Source organism: Hemiscyllium ocellatum, chromosome 24 (assembly GCF_020745735.1).
Source record: "Hemiscyllium ocellatum isolate sHemOce1 chromosome 24, sHemOce1.pat.X.cur, whole genome shotgun sequence".
Classification (NCBI taxonomy): Eukaryota; Metazoa; Chordata; class Chondrichthyes; order Orectolobiformes; family Hemiscylliidae; genus Hemiscyllium; species Hemiscyllium ocellatum.
The window spans coordinates 56,441,147-56,466,698 of NC_083424.1; the positions used below are offsets into that span (position 1 = coordinate 56,441,147).

At 41.1% G+C, this 25,552-nt stretch overlaps 1 protein-coding gene across 1 annotated transcript in view; it reads left to right on the plus strand.

Annotated features, from left to right (window-relative positions):
- LOC132827421 (coiled-coil domain-containing protein 74B-like) overlaps positions 1 to 25,552 on the plus strand; it is a 49,226-nt gene that overhangs the window by 20,335 nt on the left and 3,339 nt on the right. Inside the window, exons 2-7 of the mRNA XM_060844097.1 lie at positions 4,109 to 4,153; positions 6,154 to 6,231; positions 9,483 to 9,624; positions 15,311 to 15,524; positions 16,100 to 16,200; positions 17,145 to 17,201. Coding sequence (XP_060700080.1) covers positions 4,109 to 4,153; positions 6,154 to 6,231; positions 9,483 to 9,624; positions 15,311 to 15,524; positions 16,100 to 16,200; positions 17,145 to 17,201 — 637 coding nt within the window. The remainder of the gene's footprint in view (positions 1 to 4,108; positions 4,154 to 6,153; positions 6,232 to 9,482; positions 9,625 to 15,310; positions 15,525 to 16,099; positions 16,201 to 17,144; positions 17,202 to 25,552) is intronic.

Sequence of the window (25,552 nt, forward strand, 5' to 3'; positions counted from 1 at the left end):
CTCTCCTACCTGCAAGAACCTGAGTTTAAATTTACCATTTACGAATGGGTGTGTTTTCAGGATGTTGTGGGTATTGGGACAGCTCCTTCATTAAGTTGTGATTTCGAGTCTGTTGTATTTCTAAATTCTAATAGTTGTTATTCTAAATTCTGTTTTATTTTACTTGTGTTTCGACCGTAGTGTGTAAGTAATTGGATTTCTGATTTGAATCTTTTCATCTAATGCTCTTAGTGATTTTTTGCATATAGGTGTATCTTTAACTACTTTGGAATCCATATCTATGATTATCTGAAGAATTTTGACTAAAATGTAGTATTGTAACAGATTGATTAAATAATTCAGGAGAGTTTGATTACTTATAGTGTGGAAACAGGCCTTTCGGCCCAAAAAGTCCACACCGACCCGCCAAAGCATAACCCACCCAGACCCATTCCCCTACACTTACCCCTTCACCTAACACTACGGGCAATTTAGCATGGATTGTGGGAGGAAACCCAGAGAATGTGCAAACTCCATATAGAGAGTCGCCTGAGACGGGAATTGAACCCAGGTCTCTGGCGCTGTGAGGCACCACCGTGCCGCCCACGATGAGATTCAGTAATTAAATGTCTTATCTATGTCTTCTGTGTAAACAACTGGAGTTGCACATTCTGTCTTAGTTCAATAAACCTGAGTCTATAGAGCTACTGTTGTCCTACTTGTAAAGACTATATTAAGCAAATATTTTCCCAAGCCCTCTATCTACTAGCAGCCATGTTCTCCTGCATTAATCAGGAGCAGCCTATTGCCATTTTGTGCTGCACAGCCATGGACAGTTCTAACGACCCCCCCCCCGCCCCCACTTTGATTCCTCTTTAAGTAAATCACTAAGCACACAAATATATGTCTACACATAGGCTTTCGATGCAAGAATGGTTGCTTCAGCAATCCTGCTACTTTCTTTGTCATTGACCTTTCTCACACATTCATGCTCATTCCCTTCCCTCCTCTTCCATCCTGCCATGTTTTCTACTTTATATTTTACTTCCCGGATATGCTTATAGATCAGGATTAGTACAGACTCCCATTTCACTCTGTGGCTGTCTGATACTGCTCTTTATCATAATTTCTTTTCCAGTTCCCTACCCACCTCACCCAACAACAGTAAAATTACATCATACATGGACTCAAAATTCCCCAGCCTCCTTCTTCTGTATCCATATTGTGAATAATTCTTCGATATTTTTCCTTCTTTGCCTATTTTATGAATGATTGTGTAATTGAGTGGTAACTACCTCCATATGCAAGTACCCACTATGAGCTGCAAAGTTCATGGTATCAAACAATACAGCTCTAACAAATTACAGTACGTTCACCTTCTGCTTTTCCCTCCTTTTCTTACTATTTAGCCCACTTCGTTTGCAAGAGCATGTTTTGATTCATTCAGACTGGTACTAAGTCTATTGGTACTTATCCCACTTTGCTCACTATGCATCCAAAACATAATATCGTTAAAAAGTTAATCATTTTAATTGTGCTGTTATATTCAAATAAAACTGAGATATATTTGTTATGTATATCTTTAATTCTTTGACAAATTTGTTAATGTTGCTGAGGTTCATTACATATAAGGGTAAATGGGAGGAAAACAGAAGAATTTGACGGGAAAGTAAGATGCTTACATATTCAGAATTTAATAAATGTTTCATTTTAAGTGGGCCATTCTACCAGGCCATGACAGTGTTGAACAGTGTAATTTTGCAGGATTTCAAAGGATCTTTGACATGTTAAATTTTCATACCAACATGTATAAATAAAATTTACTGCCAGTAATTCATTCTTGTTTCTCTTGCTTTTATCTGGTAATTACCTTGACCGTAATTCATTATGTTTGTCTTCTTTACCTGAGACAAGTTGAGCGATCAAAACATGGTATTTTGAACTGTATGTAAAACAAATAGCATGAAAGCAAGGAAGGGTTAAAGCATGAAGGCCACTGGTGATTTGTTGCAAGGGGTCTGTGGAAGGCAGGATGGGATAAGAATAGTAGAATGCTCTTACACCAATTAGCAGAGTAAGGTTGAGGTTGAAAAGTCACTATGTTGAGATGAGATAACACAATTAGTAAAATTAGCCTCATCTGTTGAGTATCATTATGACAAGATTGGGAGTATAAACATTTGGGACATGTCATTAAATGTCTAATTAATAGTTAGTAGGGTCAGTCTGCTTGAGACTATTGGCAATAAATATCTAATCATGACAATAGGAAAATATCAAGTAGGGTCTGGAATGAAAGACCATTTTTTGCAAAAGCTGACACTAAATATCTAACCCTGACATTAGAATAACATTAAGTAGAATGAAGAGATAATGGGAACTAACATCACTGGTTTATTGTGTAACTAGAGTAGGGTACTTTGATTAATATAGTTGGACATGCAGATAAGCTAAGAGAAACATGATAAAAAAAAATTAAAAACTGCGGATTCTGAGGTTTGGGGGCATTCGAGAATCTGCTTTCTCAGTGTACGGTTTTTTTTGCAAATAAAAGAACTACTTCTTGAAGAACTCTCTGCATTTCCAGGTGATTCTCTACATTTCCTCCACAACAACTGCAGCATGAATTTCAGCCCTTTAAAATTAGTGCCCATGTAATAGTCAACCCTATAAATTGAATTTTTAAAAATAGTCTAAAAGATTTGACTTTTACACAAATATATACGGTATGTCTGGATTGCTTAACAGTCTCTCCTTTACCAAGTCCTGTTTCTCAACTCTCAAAATGGCCAGTGTTCCAGGGAAGGACAAAGAGAAGACTTCAAAAACATTCCGAAGTTCTCCTTGAAGTGCAGCATCATTGATATTAATGACTGGAAGTCAAAATAGTAACAACCTATCCACCAAGCTGCATCAGGCTTTGATGGTGTTTTAATAATGAGGTACAGAAAAGGAAGCAAAGCCTGCACTCAGTTCATACCACTCTCCTCTCTGAGTCAGAATGGTGTAGGTTCAAGTTGCATTGCAATGTTTTGAGTATATAATAACAGGAAAGTACTGTATACACTGGAGGCCTGAATTAAAATGCTGCAGAACCTCAGCAGGTCTGGCAAAATGTGTGGGAGGGAAACAAAAGTTAAAGTTTCAAGACTGATATGATTCTTCTTTGACATTCTGGTTCTCCAGCACTTTCTGTTTTTATTTGAGTATTTACTCTAGATTATCTCCTCAGTACAGAAGTGAGGTGGTTCTGCAGTGTCGGGATAGTGTCTTCAATGAGATGCTAAAGCAAAGTGCTGTCTTAAGTCTCAGGTGAACATAAAAGAAAACAGAAAACATAAAATATCTTATGGTACTATTTGAAAGATGAACAAGAGAGTTCGGTAAGGTTCCTGCCATATTTCTTATTCTGTCAATATTGCTAAAGAAAATATCTGGCCATTCACTTCAATACTATTTGTAAGGTATTGCTGTGTGCAAACTTACTGTTGTTTTCTCACATTACAACATTAGCAACAATTCAGAAGTATTCAATTGATCATGAAGCATTTTGTGACATCCCAATACCATGAAAAATGCTATTTCAATGCAAGTTCTTATCTGAAATTCCAGTGACAACTCTGTAACGTGGATTCATTGACCAGAGACCATAAAAGTAGAAGTAGGCATTCAATGAGATCATGGCTGATCTGATAATCCTGAACTCCAGTTTCCTACCTTTTCCCCAAAATCCTAATTCCCTTTCTGATTAAAAATATCTATCTCAGCCTTGAATATACCTAACAATCCAGCCTTGTCAGTCCTCTGCTGTAAAGAATTCCATAGATTTATTACCCTCTGAGAGAAGAAATTTCTCCTTGTCCTTGTCTTAAATATGCAACCCCCTTATTCTGAGATTATGCTTCAGGTCCTAGACTCCTCCACAAGAGAAAACAACATTCCCTGTCAAGTCTCCCACTTGTTTTCATTTAATGAAATTCTAGTGACAATCATGTAATATGGATTAATGGGGTATTGTAAAAGGCATAACAACTTTCTAGAAAAGCTTCACTCCTTGGTGATGCACTGCATGTCATCTTCTTCTCAAATTGTTTATTTCTATACCTAATGAGTTGCTTCTTATTTTCAGATCTCCATTTCAAAATGATAATGAATCAGAGGTTGACCCCTCAAGGTAAAATGTTCATTAACTTTTATTTATTGTTAAATTAATTTTGTCATCTCCAGCAGTTTAAGTATACAGCTGGTTTAAAACCTAACAGAGTCTCAGCAACCTTCAACTAAGCAAATAGGGTGTTGGACTACCTGGTAAAACAGTAGAGAGTGAGCACAGTAGAGCAATAGTTGGAGAGCAAATAGTGTGTCAGCCAAGTCCAAACTGGCAGAAGCCAGAGCTGAGAAAGAAAGACATGCTGATTAGCAAGTTGATTGGTCAGAATAGAAGAGCGATAATTAATTTACTTGGACTAGAGAAAGCAGTAAACCCTAGGTGCCAGTGTGGTCCTCAAGGTGGTATTCCCAAGGGAATTAGTATACCCACACACAGCATCATTGCTGAAGATGGTATACCTCAGGATTATATGCCAAAAGATAATTATTCAAACAGATCCCAAGTTCTGGGCGGCACGGTGGCACAGTGGTTAGCACTGCTGCCTCACAGCGCCTGAAGACCCGGGTTCAATTCCCGACTCAGGCGACTGACTGTGTGGAGTTTGCACGTTCTCCCCGTGTCTGCGTGGGTTTCCTCCGGGTGCTCCGGTTTCCTCCCACAGTCCAAAGATGTGCGGGTCAGGTGAATTGGCCATGCTAAATTGCCCGTAGTGTTAGGTAAGGGGTAATGTAGGGGTATGGGTGGGTTTCGCTTCGGCGGGTCGGTGTGGACTTGTTGGGCCGAAGGGCCTGTTTCCACACTGTAAGTCTAAGTCTAAGTCTAAGTCCACTTATTTATGTGAGAGCTTTATTTCAGTTAGCCACACACTCACCCCACTCATTACTAGCTCCCCATAATTATGCAACCAACCCTTCGTTAATATATCCATAATTTGTTCCCTAACTCCATTAGGTCTCAGACATTCCTTCAGACCATATTTGATGAAACAGGTGTCAGTGCTGGAGGTATTATACCTCGGGTCAGTTTTGGAAGTTGTATATCCCAGAGGTTGGCCCTAAAGTTGGTATACTCCAGGTGCTAATGTTGGAAGTTGTTGCTGGAAATGGTATACCCTGCAGGTCAAACCAAGAGATGGAATACCCCAAAGGTCATAGCTGGAGTGGTATTCCCTAAGGAGTCTGAGCTGGAAGTGGTATACTTCAGTAATTGCTGCTGGAATTGGTATATCCAGAACCCGGTCCTTGGTAGTCAGTACTGGAAGTGATATGTTCCAGGGCTTGGTGCTGGATCATCTTGTTTTAACAGTATTAATATAATTTGGGCATGTGTCTGACAAATGAACTCTCACAGTTAATTAATCACAAAAGTATAAAATTTAACCAAGAATTGATGATGTGAAGAGGAATATAGTGAAGTGTGGTCTAGTGGAATGAGCAAGGATATGTGGATCGGTTTATAAACACTCATTCCCTCCACTGCTGATGTTCAGTACCAATGGGGTGTACCATCTCTGAAGTGCATAGTAGAAATTCACCAAAGCTCCTCAGACAGCACTTTCCAAACCCATGAGCACTACTGTTAAAATAACCAGGACAGTAGATACATGGAGACACCATCACTTGCAAGTTCCCCTCCAAGCTACTCATTATCCTGACTTGGAAATATTTTATCGTTCCTTCAATGTCACTGGGTTAAAATCCTGGAATTTAGTCCCGAACATATTGTGGATATGCCTACACCAAATAGTTAAAGAAAGCAACTCACCTTCTCAAGGGTAACTAGCAATGAGTAAAAATGCTGGGACAGCCATTGTCACTCATACCCATTTGTGAATAAAAAAAAGGTGGGCAATCTCATATTTTTAGAGAAAACAAGAATTGCACATTGCTCTGAGGCAGAGTCTCGTGCACCTTTTCCTAAAAATGTGGATAAATATTTTTTGTAGAAGAAATCTACAGCACTGAGGAAATAATAGAGAAGTGAGATTATTATAGCTTTTCTCAATAAAGATCCAGCGTGCATACAATGAACTGAGCAACTGCCCATTTTATTTTATTTTTCAGTGGGGAGTTCAATGTGCGTTAGTCCAACTGGTCCAATCTCAGATACTACCCAAATGAGTTCCAGAGACCATTCTACAGGTAAATATGCAAAACCTCCTTCATCTCCTTTTACATGCTATTAACCCTTATTCATTTTTGGTTGATTGTCCAATTTCAATATGTTGTAAAAGCTGCATTTTTATGACATACTCAATGGCTGTAGTCAGGAGCTGCATTGTCATGAAATGGCAGGAGAGTGGGGTTGAAGCTCAAGATTAGCCATGATTATATTGAATGGTGAAGCCAGCTGGATGGGCCAAATGGTCCTGGTCCTGCCTCTTGAGTTCTTTTGTACTCTTCTTCTGCTACGTTGTTGTGAGTGTGGGATTGATTCTTTCAGTTACATATTATTATAGCTCTTTAATCTGTCCAGTGTTTGAATGTAATGTCCACAGGAGGGTCCATTATAACTCTTATTATCTGTCTGACAGCAGAATATTAAGCAGTTCTATGGAAAAGATCATATTTTGTGGATTTGTGTCCTGTGGTGGAAGGTTTGAATGAAAATCCTCAGGTTCACTTCCCTTTGTAATCTAACTTCAGTTTTTGCACCTAGAACTCTGAGAATAGAATCTTTCTTCATCAAGTCCAATTTTCCTGGACCAATTCAGACATTTTCCTTCATTACTGAGTTATAACAATCATCATCCCCCCCAAATCCAATTTTGCTTTTAGATGTTGATCTGAGAATCCATGTCATGGATGCATTCATTGATCACGTGAGAAAGTTGAACAATTGTAATTGATCAGGCAAGATGATTCAGAAATCTGTTATAACATGGTTATTATATTGTTAAACCAAAAGGCACTTATGGTGCAGTGGTGGTGTCTCCCCACATCTGGAAAGAAGGCCTGAGTTCAATTTCCACCTGGGAGGTGTGTCATAATTTAGGACATAGAACAATACAGCACAGAACAGGCCCTTCGGCCCTCGATGTTGCGCCAACCTGTGAACTATTCTCAGTTTGTTCCCCTACACTATCCCATCCTCTTCTAAGGATTGTTTAAATCTCCCTAATGTGGCTGAGTTGACTACATTGGCAGGTAGGGCATTTCACACCCTTACCACTCTCTGAGTAAAGAATTTGCCTCTGACATCTGTCTTAAATCTACATCTCTCAATTTGAAGTTATGCCCCCCATACAAGCTGACGTCATCATCCTAGGATGTCCAAACAGGTCGAATAAAAATAACTATAATTAAACTGAAGGAAGTAATTGTATAAAAGAGCCAGACACTTTGAAAATACCGCAATGGCTGTAAATTGCTTTGAGATGTCCTGAGGTCATGAAAGGTGCTACATAAATACAATAAATAACCGCAAATAATATAAGCGAAGCATGAAAAACAAGCTTACATAACCCATTCAAATCTGAAAATATCTCCATAGTATGTTAAAACTGACCACGAGCAACATTCATGGGTATTCACATAGTACATCTGTTATTTAGCATTGCTACATGCTGTTTTACTTTTGCTGAGTATGAGCAATACCAAGAAAACAAGTAGTTATATCAATGCAAAGAGTATTTGTCAAAGTTTTCCAAAGCTTCACATTGTATTGCTTTTGCTTCATGTTTATTAAAGTATGTTATGTATGAAGTTTTAGTTTAATCAATTTTATGGTTGCTTGAAGACTTGCTGTGCACTCTTTTAGTAAATATAAGTGTTACAGATTTAGCTAGCTGTACTATTTCCATGTTTTACATTTTGGGATGTACTTGGTCTGCCTATTTTCCACTTTCGTGATTGTGAATCTAATTGTGTAATTGTTTACCCTCTAAAGTTCTGACTAATCATTTATTTACTGTATCAAGTCGTTCCAATCTTTTCAGCAAGTCAGTGTGCAATTTGACAGTTACAGATGTTCAAATTCACTGAATTTCGTTAGCTTCTCTGTGTAATATTACAAAACAATCACTATGCTACAATCGCCAACATCAATGATTTATCCTACTTGATTTAAACATTATAACCTTTAAATACTTTTCTGCTTTGAATCTTCCCCTCAGCCTCTGCTGGGTTGGCTTCAATGCTACCTGCTTCACAAAAACTGACTTCTGACCTTTTGACTTGTTCTGTCATGCAACAGGGCTATATCAGACACCCCATTGACTGCCCAGAACCTCCCAGTCAAATGGATGTGAGGTGTTTGTCGATTGCTGGATCAAGTTAACAAGTTGCTTCGCGAAACAAAAAACACATGGATAGACTGGGACTTTTTCACTGGAGCATAGGAGGTTGAGGGGTGACCTTATAGAGGTTTATAAAATCTTGAGAGGCATAGTTAAAGTGAATAGTGCAGAAGGAGTTCAAAAATAGGGGGCATATTTTTAAAGTGAGTGGAGGAAGATTTAAAAAGACATGAGGGATAACTTTTTTATGCAGAGAGTGACTTGTGTGTGGAATGAACTGCCGGAGGAAGTGGTAGATACAGGTACAGTTATAACATTTAAAAGACATTTGGATAAGTAAATGAAAAGGAAAGGTTTGGAAGGATTTGGGCTAAATCCAGGCAGGTGGGACTAGTTTGGTTTGGGAACATGGTTAGCATGGACTAGTTGGACTGAAGGGTGTGCTTCCATGTTGTATGATTCTATGATTATGAGTCTGTAACTGCAGAATATGGAAATCAGAAACAAATCAAAACAGTTCTGAAGAAGAGTCACTGGACCTTAAATATTAATTCTGCTTTCCATCCAAAGATACTGCCAGACCTGCTGAGTTTTTCCAGCAATTCCTATTTTTGTTTCAAATAAGTTGCTTGTTCACATGCCGTTTGTAATATTTGAGGAAACTTTTAAAAGCAGCCTTGTTAGCATTTTAATCGCCTGGTCAATTTTAAATTATATATATAATGCATTATTGTTAAAGGCAATGTTTTCCCAAAATTCTTCCTTTGTGAATGCAGTTACAAAGCATTTAACTAATTCTCTGTCCCAGACTGTACTGTAGAAGCATCCTTACTGCAATACAAGAAAAACCTTTAAATGGGAACACAACTTGAACTAATAAGCCTAGCAGTCACCCCACTTCTGTAGGTGATTCTTTAATGGCTGCTCAATGTTAATTTGCTATCATGGTCTATCATGTTAAATTGAATGTTTTGGCTAATTTATTTGTAAAGATTACTTCTACCTGCTCTGCTTAGAAGAATAGTTCTCCAGTTTAAAGAATCATGCAATAAATGTTGGGCCGAAGGGCCTGTTTCCACATTGTAGGGAATTTAATCTAAATTCTCTGAAGCCTCTGACAATCTTGTCAGCAATTTCATTGTATTCTTCTTGCAGGTAGAAAGCATTCTCAGAAAGGTAATCAGCGCCGAGCTGTACAGCAAGAAGATCGTGTCAAGGAGCAAAGGATAGCACTGAAAGAGCCACAGAAGCACAACTCTGCTCGGCGAAAACTCTCCACAGAGGCAGCTAACAGGAGGTACAGTGCGATATGAGAAGTGCAAGAGGCTCTTCCATCCTGCAAGCTGGCCAGCCCATCATAGCCCACAATGAACCCCTGCAGTTGGTTATATTTGTTAGGATTGGGGTGGGGGGAGGTTGTACTTTATCAAGATTAAGCTTCCCAGTCTTCATGCATCACACCACACTGAGAATTGGACATTTTCAAACATCATGGATCCTAATCATAATATAATTATTGGGATTTGACTAGTGGTTTGTTGAAATGACAACCAAGTTAAGCACAGTTTTCAGGCCATAGAGGCCTAGGCATTAACTTACCATTTCAGGAGTCTGAATTAAAATCTAATTCTGATTGCTGGGATGAACATATGAATTCAGCTCCTTGAAGCTGATCTGCTATTCAATAAGATCACAGCCGATCTGAATGTGGCCTCAAATCCGCATTGCTGCTTGCCACTATAACCTTTTATTCCTTTGTTAGTAAAACCTCTTCCTTAAAAAATTCTGATAACCTCACTATCAGTGTCCAGGGAAGATAATTCCTAAGACTCTGAGAGGAAAAAAAATCTACTCCGCTTACATGAAAGACCCTTTTTCATGAAAGTAAGTGTCCATTGTTCTAAAGGCCAGTCTGAAAATGTCCTTCACCTGCTAGCTCTAAGGATCCTGCATAAAATGGGCTGGCCAGGTTCCTGGTAGACATTGGCCTGGAGAACAAAACATGATCTTACTTATAATCTTATCCAAATACTGTGGTATGGGGAATTATTTCCTCAGTACAAAATCCTCATTGGTGTAGGAGAGAGCCTTCTGGGGTTGAGACTACACTACATTGTTGGGGTAGATTAGAGGAAGTTTTACTGAGAACATGACTGCATCAATTCCCACAACTTAGACCAGTCATTGCCAATCATTAAACACTGTGTAGTCACTAAGAACAGGATTGAGAGTATCTTGAAGTCACGGAAGTAACTATGACTCTCTTAAGGCGGGAGTAACTCTGACATAACCCCGTTAGGAAGGCGTAGTTGCCGACTATGACATTTTCACGTATTTTTGGCGCATAGTTTATGTCGTGCCTCCCTGCTGGCCCCGCCAGTAAGCCCAGCAGTCCTGACTGCTGGGTGACCAAGAAAAAGTACGAGACGGCCGTGGTCTAGACTGACCTGCTCTCAAAAAACCAGTATGAGTCTTCCATTTTCAATGGAGCAGTCCGGCTGGGAAGCGTCCCGGAAAAACAACCTCCCCCCAGTCATCCGCAACTGCGAGCTGGGATAAGCCATTAGGTTGTACATGTTTAAAACCCACAACAAGGTCCATCTCGGTCCAGACCGAGACAACGACCTTGAGATGTTACCTCCTACCTTACATGGAGCTGAGACTGGTCACCCCTCCCAGAGAGCTGGCTCACCCTGTAACGGATGACATAGATAACATTGAAGAAGGCACCGTAAGGGCGGCCCACCCTGCGGTTGAGACAAGCATAGCCACCCAAATCTTCTACAACAAAAGTTATCGAGACATAATGCAGGGCTCAGACCTAAAAAAGACTATAAATGAGACTGGCGAGGAAACAGCTGATGCAACTGCCTTCATGGAAGGAGTTGTTATCGAGCCAGTGTGCGATAGAACATCTGTCTCAGAGGTAGTCATCCACTATCCCATCGATGGGCTGTTCTGCAAGGACTGGGACACCCTCTTCCCCACGCTGAGCCTGTTTAAGACCCATGCGACTAAAACGGAATAAAGAACATCCGAACAAAATGTTCACGCTGCAATAAAGCAGGAGGATACCATTCAATCGCCTGCCATTTTCCAAAATGCAAAGGAACAAAACAACCTCCAACTGGGGAGTTTGCATGCAGCGCATGTGACCAACGATTTTCAACGAAGTCAAGCCTTGGTCAACATGAGAGGCACAGACACCTGGTTCTACGAAACAAGAAAAATCTCAAACCGGCACCCAAAGTCAAGTGAAAACCTGGGAGAAGTGACCGCGTATGGTCACAGGAGGAGGTGGCATTCCTGAGGGAATTGGAGGTGAGATTTGCAGAATGCAAATTTATAAACAAATCCATTGCTAGCATCCTCAAAACCAAAACACCAAAGCAAATATCAGACAAGCGCAGGCTCCTGGCAAACACCCCGACGGAGGTCACGACCATCAGCGAATCAACGACAGGTATAAACTCGCACGATTCCGAGGCAGAGAGTGTCCAGGAAAATTCCGCAGATCAAGCCCAACGCCAAAGGGCCAGCCGAAGAACACCGACATCGATCCGTAAACATAGGGACGTAGATGACCAGCTTACAAAAGCTGAGGAGCTCTTGAGCGCGAGGAATGACCCGGACACGCTTGCCCTCGGAATCGGACTAGCGGAGAGTATTACCGACCTACTAATGAATAGTAGGAAAAGACAGGACAAACACAAGAGGCCTCAAAAAGATTGGGCCAAGAAAGACAAAAGGACTGGTAGCAATACCGGAGCCAAAAAATGGTGGGCAGCACGTTAAGTGCTGTTTAGAGCAACACAGCAGCTTTACAAAACTAACCGGCACCTACTAGCTCGCGAGATCATGGGGGCGCCGACCTCATCCGCTTGTCCTCTCTCAAAAGAGAAGTTGGAGACCTGTTTCTGTGAGAAACTGTCAGCACCAAATAAAAAATCAAACATAAATAAGTATGCCCCATACACTGGCAAAGTTGATGACGGGTGCTTGATGAAACCCATTGAGGTAGAGGAAGTTGAAACAGCTATCAAGGGGATAGACGAGAACAGTACCACTGGACCTGAAACTGCAGGACATAAGAACAATCCATGAGCAAGAGGAAACTCGTCTACTCCGCCTCTTCTCCCTGTGGCTAAAGTCAAGCACGATACCCGATTCACTAAAAAAAGAGTCGAACGGTCCTGATTGCAAAGTGCGAGGATAAGGACTGTTTGAAAAGCATTGACAACTGGCGACCAATAGCTATTGATCCAATGCTGCTCCGGCTGTTCACGAAAATAATGGCAAAACGCCTAAGTGAAACAGTCAAAATAAACCCCAGGCAGAAGGGGTTCCTAGTAGCCATTCCCAGATGCAATGAAAACATTGTCGTCCTTGAAAACATCATTAAGGGAGCAAAGCACAATCGTAAGGACCTCGCAGTTGTATTTGTCGATCTAGCAAAAGCGTTCAACTCGGTTGGGCACAAGCTATTGATCAAATCCTTGAAAAGAGTGAAACTACCCAAAGTCTCATCAAAGCTGAAAATGTGTTGCTGGAAAAGCTCAGCAGGTCAGGCAGTATCCAAGGAACAGGAGATTCGACGTTTCGGGCATAAGCCCTTCTTCAGGAAACCATTTCCTGAAGAAGGGCTTATGCCCGAAACGTCGAATCTCCTGTTCCTTGGATGCTGCCTGACCTGCTGCGCTTTTCCAGCAACACATTTTCAGCTCTGATCTCCAGCATCTGCAGTCCTCACTTTCTCCTTAAGTCTCATCAAAGACTGGCAACACAACAGTGGTGGAAGGGAATGGAAACTTAACCACCCCAATAGCCATTGAGAGGGGCGTAAAGCAGGGCGACCCACTCTCACCAATATTATTTAACGTTGCTTTGGATCCATTAGTATGCTCTCTGGAAAGGGCCAACCCGGGGGTCTCCATGCCCCTGCGTGGCAGGAGAGTCAACTGCTCGACCTTAGCCTTCGTGGATGACATTGCCCTTCTAAGCGACTCACACACCGGCATGGCTAGGAATCTGAAGCTGCTCCAGCTGTACTGTGACCATACAGGCCTCAGTATTAACACAGCAAAGACGAAGGGATACCACTTCATTTTTAAAAGGAAAACCTTCTTGTACAATCACTTCGCAAACTGGAAGCTGCGGGACAAGTCCATAGCCTACATACCCCCAGGCAACACAGAGAAATACCTGGGTGCCCGTATCGATCCATGGGCAGTTGTGGCAGAAGGGGAGTGGGAGGAGAAGCTTAGGTCCTGGGTTAGAGGAATACAAGCAGCACCTCTTCGACCACAACAATGGCTGGAGATCCTAAAGATACATGTCATTTCCAGATTGTACTTCCACCTGATCCTGACAGAAGCATTGCAGGCAACTCTAATAAAACTGGACCAAATAATCCGTAACACCACCAAAGAATTCCTACACCTACCACCTCATATCGCTAACGGAGTGCTATACGCTAGCAACAGGAACGGCGGTTTAGGCATCCCAAAACTGAAAGTGCAAATCCCATCCACAATTGTTCACAAACGTGAGGCACTCGACATGTCCAGTGGTCATTCGGGCCTCCTTTCAATATAAAGGAGAGAGCAACACAGAAATAGTTGCAGGACTGCGCGAGCTCAAGGTCCTGAAGGAAATTGAAAATTTCCAACCCAGTAGACGCAATAGCGGTGAAGGGGAAACCAACCCGATGACTGCCATTCAAGACATCATGCCTGTACTCCAGGAGGCAAACGTGAGGCGACCAAAACCACCCCATAGGTATGCTGGCTGGAGGGAGTGGGAATTTGAAAATTGGCAAAAGCTGGAGTGTCAAGGGGCAGGCATCCAGTACTTTAGAAATGACAAGATCTCTAATTCTTGAACAAAAGTCGGAGTACAACAAAAATCCTCTAGATTCATAAACAGCGTGCTCCTGCGGTGTAATCTATACCCGACAAGAGCCACACTATCTAGAGGAAGGCCAAACCGAAACAAACTATGCTGAAGGTATGAGATGGCAAACGAGACCATATCACACATCTCAGGATGCTGCCTATTTGTGAAAAATGCTTGAATAAAACGCCATAACACGATCGCTGACCAGTTGCAGAAACACGTCAGTAAGTACGGCTAGACATCGTACGTGGAGCCCAGGCTGTTTGCCAAAGACGGTTCCCTAGGGAAGCCCGATCTCATATTTAGAAAAGAGCAGAAGATCGCGGTTGTAGATGTCACAGTGCGGTATGAGAATGATAGCAAAGCACTGGAAACAGCATGGCGGGAAAAACAAGAGAAATATAAACACCTGAATGCCGAGGTCACGGAATTGACAGGAGGCGTGGACCCCAAATACTTTGGCTCCATGATGGGTGCACGAGGCAAGTGGCTGGATATGAATAACCGCCTCATGAAATTCCTCGGCATCGAGAGATATGGTACGTTCACCCAAAAGACATCAAGGCTCACTCTGTCACTGACACTTGAACTCTTACAACTCTTCAGTGACAAGTGAGCAAATAACCGTAAACGGTGCGATAAGATCCTTCACCAAGACAAGGACCGGCCGAACCCTACCAAAAAAAAATATAAAAATAAAAAGATAAAAAACGGGGGGATGCCGGTCCACAAAATCCTACAACATCACCAACATCAGTAGGTCCCTGCTAATAATGACGAAAATAACCAGCCTCATATACCACCAGTATCACCTGGTCCTTGGTCTGTGGTATTGCTAGAGAGTACACAAACATCGACGAGCGATGTAAAGACTCGGAAAAGGCACTTCCCCGAGTGTTCCAAAATAAACTGTCTGTCTGTCTGGGTAGGATTTGAACCAGATCCAGTGGCAAGTGCCCCTTGATGAATCAATAATCCTCACAATCAGCTCCTGAAGGTTCAATTTCCCTTAGGTCGATAGATAAAATCCGAAAACGCAACATTTGTCCAAGATATGTTTCAGACCAATGGTGATTCTTCTATTGTAGGAACAATGGATCTGAAGCCTCACAGCAATCCAGTTTAGTCTTACCTGTGCTGACTCTTCAACCAGAATTAGATGAGACACAGATACTTGTTACATCACTCACTCCCCTTTTGATCCAGATAGATCCTTCTGGATCACCTCGAGCTCCAACATTGCAGGAATGTGCAATCATCGTCCAACACTTGCATAATACCAACAGCTTACAGTCTCAGGAGGTAAGAATTTCTTGTTTACTGAGCTTTTAGCATTGTTATTCTCGTTGAGCTCAGCATCACTGTGCAATCCTGTTAGAGGGCTTTGTGTCATTATGACTTGAGGAAGTGCACTTTGTACCTTTGATAACTGCAGCTAACTGGAGTATATCAGATTGTATCATGTAATCTGCTCATTTTTAGTAATAGATCTCTGAGCTTCAGCTGTTAACTGACAGATCATTTAACTTCAACAGATAAATTACAAAGATAAATAATAAAAATTACAACTATGCTATCCTCAAAATAGCTATCCATACAGTTAACTCATTGTTCGAGAATTGAGACTGGAACCATTCACTAAGGCTTTTTTTATTATTGAGACATTTGGGACTTTGATTCTATCTGTGTTACAGTATTATCGCTAATTTCTGTTACAATGATCCAAATCTAAAGCTACTCTACCTATATGAGAAGACAGAGCACTGATTGCTTCCAGAGGTAGGAAATAAGTAAATATGCACTGGCCTCTGTCTCTGACCCTGTAGCGATCATCCTACTGTTTGTATCATCATTCACATTCAATTGTGTTGTTTTAGCTCCTACGTTTGAAGACGAGTTTGAAAGATCTGCTATACTCCAACAAATGGACTCCGGATGCCTACCTCCTTGCTAAGGCTTACCTAGCTGATTTGAGTCAGTGAGTTATTGGAATGTTTATTTCAATCTTGTGGGAAATACAATACTGTTTAATAACTAAAGTATGAATAGATGAAGACTCGCTTGGGATCAACTTGAGCAAATTAGAGTTAATTTATGTACTATCACTGTTGCTCACCACATATAATTTTCTAACTCTTAAATATCCCGTTCTATAAATGAGCACATTGCATATTGCAGGTTGTCTTCCGAAGAAAGGTTGGACAGGCTGGACTTATTTTTTCACTAGAGCTCAGCAGAGCGAGGGGTGATTTGACTGAGGTTTATAAGATCTCATGGTCTTGTTATGGTGGACATGGAAGAGATATTTATTCTTATAGGTGAGTCCAGAGTTAGGAGATACTTTTAAATTAGGGTACACCTAATTTTAGACTAGAGATATTTCTTTGAGGGTTCTGTAACTTCAGAGTTCTCTGTCTCAGAAGGCAGTGGAGACAGGGTCATTGAATATTTTTAAGTTGGAGGTGGACAGTTTTTTTTTGTTAGGCTATTGAGAGTAGACAAGAATGTAGAATTCAGAACACAAACTGATCAGCAATAATCTTATTGAATAACACAGCAGCCTTGAAAGGCTGAATAGCCTACTTCTCCTGATTCGTATTCTTCACACAGTGACAATTACCATGGTGAATCAAATCACTGCCAGTTGTTGATTGCATTTCAACTTTAGCCAATGTAAAAGTCTCCAGATTTCATTTTGACTCCATGCAGCCTGTGATCTCTTCCTGCCAGGCATCCACATCAATTTGGTAGGAGGCTGCACAAGTGTAACAGCTTAGTCCTTGTGATATTTTGTGCAAAAGGGGAAGAATGATACAATTATTTATCCTCAACGAGAGCTGCTCAGGGAGTGGTGTATTGGTAAAATAATAAGATATATGAAATAGTTCAGAGTGAGTAACTTTGTGTTTGTTTTCCTCTCAGGGACCGGGATGTTGTGCAGCTTCCCAAAGTGCCTTTGAAAGAACCACCAAAAAAACTGTAAGTTTACTGAGCATTTTGGTGTCAACCTGAAGCCTTTTTCTGTGCACAAGTCAACAGTGAAAGAACTTGAGATCAAGAAGTGTCAGGACTTTTTCCCACTTTATATGTTTCACTGACCTTAGTCATTGGTAATTCAGACATGGCAAATTTAAAACAGCCAAGGGAATGAAGAGTCACTTCAAGGAGCAAGCTAAAATGTTTTCAGTTATGTGAGGCTAGGTATCCTACAGCCTGACTCTGTTGTCGCATCCCCGGTTGGGAATACCACACTAGGAATCAATAGCTCCGCTATTTCATGGATCATCACAAGTGTGCACATGGGTAGTGTAATTCTAGGCTGTTTAGCATCTGGCTGTAACCAGTACCTAAGAAAGAAGGAACTCCTGTCAGTTTTCAGCATTGAACAAGTAAAACAGAAACTTATTATTATAACAAACCTATCCTCAAACATGTAGCAAATTGGATTATTAATCAGCAATGAAAAATTAAACTGTACCCTCTTTAAATCCAAACACTTACATAAATAGGATAGACAAGACAGATAGGGCAATAGAACCTGATAAATAACTCCGCGTCTCCCCTAAAGAATAATGCAATATTCATAGGAACTGAAACATTTTCTTATCTCATCCAAACATCTTACATAGGTCCAGGCAGAGTAGTTGATGGGATATTCAACGTGGGGGCAGAGGTGTGCACAATTGAACCCAGTCTTGTAGTTAATGCTGTGGGGGTGGGTCAGATGTTGTGGCTGTTTTTCACTGACCAGTGAAGACCAATATCCCATACACTTTATTAATCACTTTATCACTTCCATAAAAATTCTGGTCTGTCTGCTCCTGCACTCACTTTAGAATTATTTTTTTCCCAGTTGTCTTGCCACGTTCTTCCAAACAAACTGTATTATTTCACACTTTGCTGCCTTTAATTTCTTCTGCCACATGTCTGCCCATTTTACCAATCTGTCTCTGCCCTCTGGAAATCTACACTGTTTACAATCCAAGTTTTGACTCATCTGGAAATTTTTAATTTGAGTTCTGTACACTCAAGTCTAGGTCACTAATATGGATTGAGAAGACACGTGGCCCCAATACTGACTCCTGGGGAACACCACAATGCATTTTCCTCAATCCAAAATTATAACTTTTCAATACACTCTGCTTCCTGACACTCAGCTAACTTTGTCTTCATTATAATGCTGTCTCTTCTGCACAATGGGCTTCAACTTTGCTGACAAGCCTGTTTTGTGGCATTGTATCACATTCCTTTGAAAGTCAATGTGCACCACATCAATCACATTATCCTTATCAACCCTCTCTGTTCCTGTAAAGAACTCAAACAAATAAGTTGAATATGATTTTTCCTTAATTCACACTGGCTTTCCTGAGGTAATCCTTAATTATCCAAATAAAGGAGCAAGGCCGCTCCAGTTTCCACTCTTACTTCCTTTAATATCCTGGGAATAATCTAGTCCTGGAGATTTAAGTACAACAACCTCTCTAATACTGTGTTATTGTATTTTAGCCCATCCAGTTCTCAGCTGCACCTTTGAGCAAAGTTCTGCATCTGACTTTACCAAGGAAGAAGGTAGATGTTATCAAACAGATATTGTGTGTCCTTGATAGGTATGTCCCTGTCAGGCAGGGAAGAAGTGATAAGGTAAGGGAACCGTGGTTTACCACAGAAATTGCATCTGAGAAGAATGAGATATGAAATATTAGACTACAATGGATTGAGGTTAGTAAGGAAGAGATGTTATCAATTCTAGAAGGAGTGAAAGTAGACAAGTCCCCCAGGCCAGAATGGAATTCTCTGGGAAGCTCGGAAGGAGCCTTTGGCTTTGATCTTTGGTTCGTCATTGTCTACAGGTTTAGTATCAGAGGACTAGAGGATTGCAAATGTTGTGCCCTTGTTTAAGAAGGGCAGTAGAGATGACCCAGGTAATTACAGCCCAGTGAACCTTACATCTGTTATAAGAGTTTTTGAAAGGCTTATAAGAGATATGATTTGATTGCAAATAGTCAACGTTGTTTCATCAAGGACAGGTCATGTCTCACAAAGGTCATTGAGTTTTTCGAGAAGGTGACCAAGCATGTGGATGAGGGTAGGGCAGTTGACGTGGTATATATGGACTTCACTAAAGCATTTGATAAAGTTCCATATGGTAAGCTGTTGGAGAAAATTCAGAGGCATGGGATTGAGGGTGATTTAGCAGTTTGGATTAGAAACTGGCTTTCTGAAAGAAGTGGTGGTTGATGGAAAATATTCAGCCTGGAGTCCGGTTACTAGTGGTGTGCCACAAGGATCTGTTTTGGGTCCACTGCTGTTAATCATTTTTATAAATGACTTAGATGCAGGCATAGGTGGACACTATAGTCAGTGGAGTAGTGGACAGTGTGGAAGAATGTTGCAGGTTGCAGGGGCATGTAGATAAACTGCAGAATTGGGCTGAGAGGTGGAAAATGTAGCTAAATGTGAGGTGATTCAATTTGCAAAGATAACAGGAAAGCAGAATACTAGATCAGTGGAAAAATTCTTGGTAGTGTGGATGTGCAGAGGGATCTTGGGGTCCATGTACATTGATCCCTGAAAGTTGCCACCAGGTTGATAGTGCTGTTAAGAGGGCATACTGTGTTAGGTTTCATTGGTATAGGGATTAAGTTCCGAAGCCGTAATGTCATGCTGCAACTATGTCATGCTTGGCCGTACTTGGAATATTGTGTATAGTTTTGGTCGCCATATTTCGGGAAGGATGTGGAAGCATTGGAAAAGGTGCAGAGGTGATTTACCAGGATTTGTCTGGTCTGAAGGGCAGGTCTTATGAGGAAAGGCTGAGAAAATTGGGTCTGTTCTCATTGGAAAGAAGAAGGCTTGGAGGAGATTTGATAGAGACATACAAGATGATCAGAGGATTAGATAGGGTAGACAGTGAAAGTTTGTGCAAGTGGGCATAACTACAAATTGAGGGGCGATAGATTTAACTAGATAAAAACAATGACTGCAGATGCTGGAAACCAGATTCTGGATTAGAGTGATGCTGGAAAAACACAGCAGTTCAGGCAACATCCGAGGAGCAGGAAAATCAACGTTTTGGGCAAAAGCCCTTCATCAGGAATAGAGATGTATTCCTGATGAAGGGCTTTGGCCCGGAACGTCGATTTTCCTGTTCTTCGGATGCTGCCTGAACTGCTGTGCTTTTCCAGCACCATTCTAATCTAGGGTGATAGATTTAAGACAGATGTCAGAGGTAGGTTCTTTACTCAAAGAGTGGTAAGGGCATGGAATGCCCTGCCTATGTAGTTAACTCAGCCACATTAGAGAGATTTAATCAATCCTTGGATAAGCACATGGATGATGATGGTATAGTGTTGGGGGATGGGCTTAGATTAGTTCATAGGTCGGCGCAACATCAAGGGATGAAGGGCCTGTTCTGCGCTGCATTGTTCTATGTTCTATGTTCTAAGTGCACATTTAGTTATTTAACCATGCTTCTTGTGTCTATGTGTAAATCCCCTTTTTGGTCCCTAATTGGCCCTACTCTTCCTTTAATTCTTCTTTCACAATTTATATAGCTATAAATTTATATCCTCACTTTCTCTTAGATTATATAGACACAGACTGTATAGAAAAAGCTATAGTCAAGATTGTGGTGTTGGAAAAGCACAACAGGTCAGGCAGCATCCGAGGAGCAGGAGAACCAACATTTCATGCATAAGATTTTGATGCGGAGCTTATGCCCAAAACGTCGATTTTACTGCTCCTTTAGATCCTGCCTGACCTGCTGTGCTTTTCTAGCACCACATTCTTGACTTTGATCTCCAGCATCTGCATTCCTCACTTTCTCTTAGAAAAAGCTATAAACAACTTTCAGATACCCTTTCATGTTAGCTGCCAATTTGTTCTCATACTCTGTCTTTGCAGCTCTTACTTCTTTTTCCACTCCCCCGAGGAATTCACAGAATGGTGCAAGAGGACACCATTTGGTCCATATTGTCTTCACCAGCTCATTAAATGAGCATCATTACCTGGTGCCAATCTCCTTGCACATTATTTTATCCAATGTCCTCCTGAATGTTTCATATGTTATATATTTAGCTTTGTTCCTTGTTGTATCATCCACTTGACACCTGTCATATGTATCCTTTCATATTACTTTCCACCTGTTTGGTCATCCAGGGAATTCGGGCTTTCCCACTATTCCCCACATGCGAATATACCTGAACTATATCCTTTTAAGAGGCAATCCACAGCCTCCCAAATATTTGATTCTAATCTCCTGGAGCCAGCTCCACTTCCCTCTTGAAATTAGCTCTCCACTCAAGTTTATTTTGGATTACTCTTTGTCTTTTTCAGGAGCTAACATAACCAATGCTACAGTCACTTGCTCCTAAATGTTCCTCACAGACACTTGATCCATTTGTGCCACCTCATTCCCCAGAACCAGATATCACACTGCCTCCTTTCTCAATGGACTGGAAATATATGGATATATAAAATTCTTAAATATAAATCTTCTGTACTTTATTCTCTTATTGTTCCAGACTACATTAGGATGATTCAAATCCCCCATAATAAATAACTACTATGTGGTTTAAGATACCTCTTATCTTGCAAACGTGTGTCTTTAAATCTTTCCTACTCATTGGTAGCTATAGACTCAGTACCTGGAGGTGTGATTGCCTTATCATAGAATTCCTACAGTGTAGGAACAGGCCATTAGGCCCAACAAGTCCACATCGACCCTCTGAAGAGTATCTCACACAGAGACCCACAGACCCATTTCCCTCCCCCATTACTTTACATTTCCACTGACTAATGCACCTAACCTATACACTATGGACAATTTAGCATGGCCAATTCACCTAACCTGCACATCTTATTCCCAATGAGAGGAAACCAGAGCAACCACAGGAAACTCACGCTGACACAGGGAGAATGTGCAAACTCTGCACAGACAGTTGCCTGAGGCTGGAATCGAACCCAGGTCCCTAGCACTGTGAGGCAGTAGTGCTAACCACTATGCCACTTGAAAGGTAGTACAGGCTAAGCTTGTGTCTGCTGGAGTTTTCAAGAGTAAGAGGTAATTTGATAGCAAAATTTGAGGGGTTATGACAGAGGATATTCCTTCTTATGGAGAATCCAGCTGGAAGGTGTAGGTAAAGCTGGATGACTAGAGAAATTGAGGTTTTGGTTAAGAAAAAGAAAGAAGCATACTTCAGGTATAGACAGGAGAGGTTGAATGAATCCTTAGAAGAGTATAAAGGCAGTAGGAGTATACTTAAGAGAGAATTCAGGAGACCAAAAAGGGGACATGAGATAGCTTTGGCAAATGGGGTTAAGGAGAATTCACAGGGACTTTACAAATACATTAACGACAAAAGGGTAACTAGGGAGAGATAGAGCTGAAAATGTGTTGCTGGTTAAAGCACAGCAGGTTAGGCAGCATCCAAGGAACAGGAAATTCGACATTTCGGGCCAGAGCCCTTCATCAGAGATAGAGCCCCTCAAAGATCAGCAAGGCAGCCTTTGTGTGGAGCTGCAGGAAATGGGGGAGATACGAAACAAGTATTTGCATCTGTGTTTACTGTGGAGAAGGACATGAAAGATATAGAATGTGGAGAATTAGGTGGTGACATCTTGAAAAATGTCCATATTACAGAGGAGGAAGTGCTTGATGTCTTGAATGTATAAAAGTGGATAAATCCCCAGGACCTGATCAGGTGTATCTGAGAACTCTGTGGGAAGCTAGAGAAGTGTTTGCTGGGCCTCTTGCTGAGATATTTATATCATCGATAGTCACAGGTGAGGTGCCGGAAGACTGGAGGTTGGCTAATGTGGTGCCGCTATTTAAGAAGGAAGTAAGGAAAAGCCAAGGAACTGACCGGTGAGTCTGACATCAATGGTGGCCAGGTTGTTACAGGGAATCCTGAGGGACAGGATTTACATGTATTTGGAAAGGCAAGGACTGATTAGGGATAGTCAACATGGCTTTGTGCATGGGAAATCATGTCTCACAAAATTGAGTTTTTTGAAGAAGTAACAAAAAGGATAATGAGGGCAGAGCAGTAGACATGATCTATATGGACTTCAGTAAGGCATTCAAGGTTCCCCATGGGAGACTGGTTGGCAAGGTTAGATCTCATGGAATACAGGGAGAACTAGCCATTTGGATACAGAATGGGCTCAAAGATAGAAAACAGAGGGTGGTGTGGAGGATTGCTATTCAGACCGGAGGCTGTGATCAGTAGTATGCCACAAGGATCAGTGCTGAGTCCCGTACTTTTCGTCATTTATATAAATGATTTGGATGTGAACATAGGAGATACGGTTTGTAAGTTTACAGATGACACCAAAATTGACTGGATAGTGAAGAAGATTACCTCAGAGTACAACGGGATCTTGAAAAGATGGACCAATCGGTTGAGCAGTGGCAGATGGAAGTTAATTTAGATAAATGCAAAGATGCTGCATTTTGGAAAAACAAATCAGAGCAGGACTTATACACTTAATGGTAAGGTCCTGGAGTGTGTTACTGATCAAAGAGCTCTTGGAGTGCAGGTTCATAGTTCCTTGAAAGTGGACTTGCAGGTAGATAGGGTAGTGAAAAAGGCAGTGGGTATGCTTTCCTTTATTAACCAGAACATTGAGTATAGGAGTTGAGAGATCATGTTGCTGCTGTACAGGACATTGGTTAAGCCACTTTTGGAATATTGCATACAATTCTAGTCTCCTTCCTATCAGAAGAATGTTGTGAAACTTGAAGGAGTTCAGAAAAGATTTACAAGAATGTTGCCAGGGTTGGAGGATTTGAGCTATAGGGAGAGGTTGAATAGGCTGGGGCTATTTTCCCTGGAGCATCGGAGGCTGAGGGATGATCTTATAGAGGTTTATAAAATCATGCAGGGCATGGATAAGATAAATAAACAAGGTCTTTCCTGGGTTGTGCGAGTCCAAAACTGGAGGGCCTAGGTTTAGGGTGAGAGGGGAAAGATATAAAAGGGACCTAAGGGGCAACTTTTTCACACAGAGGGTTGTGCATGAATGGAATGAGCTGCCAGAGAAAGTGGTACAATTTACAGCATTTAGAAGGCATCCGGATAGGTATATGAATAGGAAAGGTTTAGAAAGATATGAACCAAGTACTGGCAATTGGGACTAGATTAGGTTAGGATATTTGGTCAGCATGGACAAGTTGGACCGAAGGGTCTGTTTCCATGCTGTACATCTCTATGACTCTAATCTAGAACGGTTTAAAAATCCAATGCTGAGCATTTAAAAGAGATGAGGTGAAATATTTTCTACGATGGTCATGAATCATAGAGTCATACATCACAGAAACAGACCCCTCAACACTTCTGGTCACCTAGTTAAAGGAAGGATATTATTAAGCTGGAGTGGGTTCAGAGGAGATTTACCAGGATGTTGCTGGGTATGAAAAGTTTGAGATATAAAGAAAGGCTGAATAGGCTGGGACATTTTTCACTGTAGCGTAAGAGGTTGAGAGGTAACCTTACAGAAGTTAACAAAATAATGAGAAGTATTGATAGAGTTAATGCTGGTTGTCTTTTCCTTTGGATGGGGGATTTCAAAATTAGGGAGTACATTTTTAAGATGAGAGGAGGTCAAATGGTGCAAATGCTTTACACTGAGGGTGGTTTACATGTGGAATGAACTTCCTGAGGCCCTGGTGGATCTGGAGTCCAATTACAATGTTTAGAAAACATTTGGATAAGTACATGAATAGGAAGGGTTTGGAGGCATATGGGCCAGGAGCAGGCAGGTGGGAGTAGTTTGGGATAATTTTCAGCATGAATTGGAATTTTCTTCCTGAAAAAGTGAAGCAGAAATTAGGATTAGCAGAATCCTTCAATTATTTTTAAGGCAGAAGGTAAATAAATTTTGAAGACCATAAAACCACAAGAAAAACAGAGTTGCCATTTCAAGTCCAGTATGACTCTTCTACAGAAGAAGAAGTCTGAAGAAGAGCCATAATGGACTTGAAACATTAACTCTGTTTCTCTCTCCAGAGTCTGCCACACCTGCTGAGTTTCTCCATCATTCTCTGTGTTTGTCTCAGACTTCCAGCATTTGCAATATTTTGCTTTTATTCAAACAGATGGTCCTCCACTCCACTTTTCCTGTCTTATCCCAGAACACTTGATTCCCTTACCACATAAAAATCCGCCTGAATCAATCCTAAATACACTTTAGGACCCAGACACTGTAAGATAAGGAATTCCACAGATTCACCATTCTCTGAGAGAAAAAAATCCCTCCTCAAACCTCTCTTAAATTGGCAATTAGTTTATACCCTCTGGTCCTAGATTCACCCACAAGGGGAACAACCT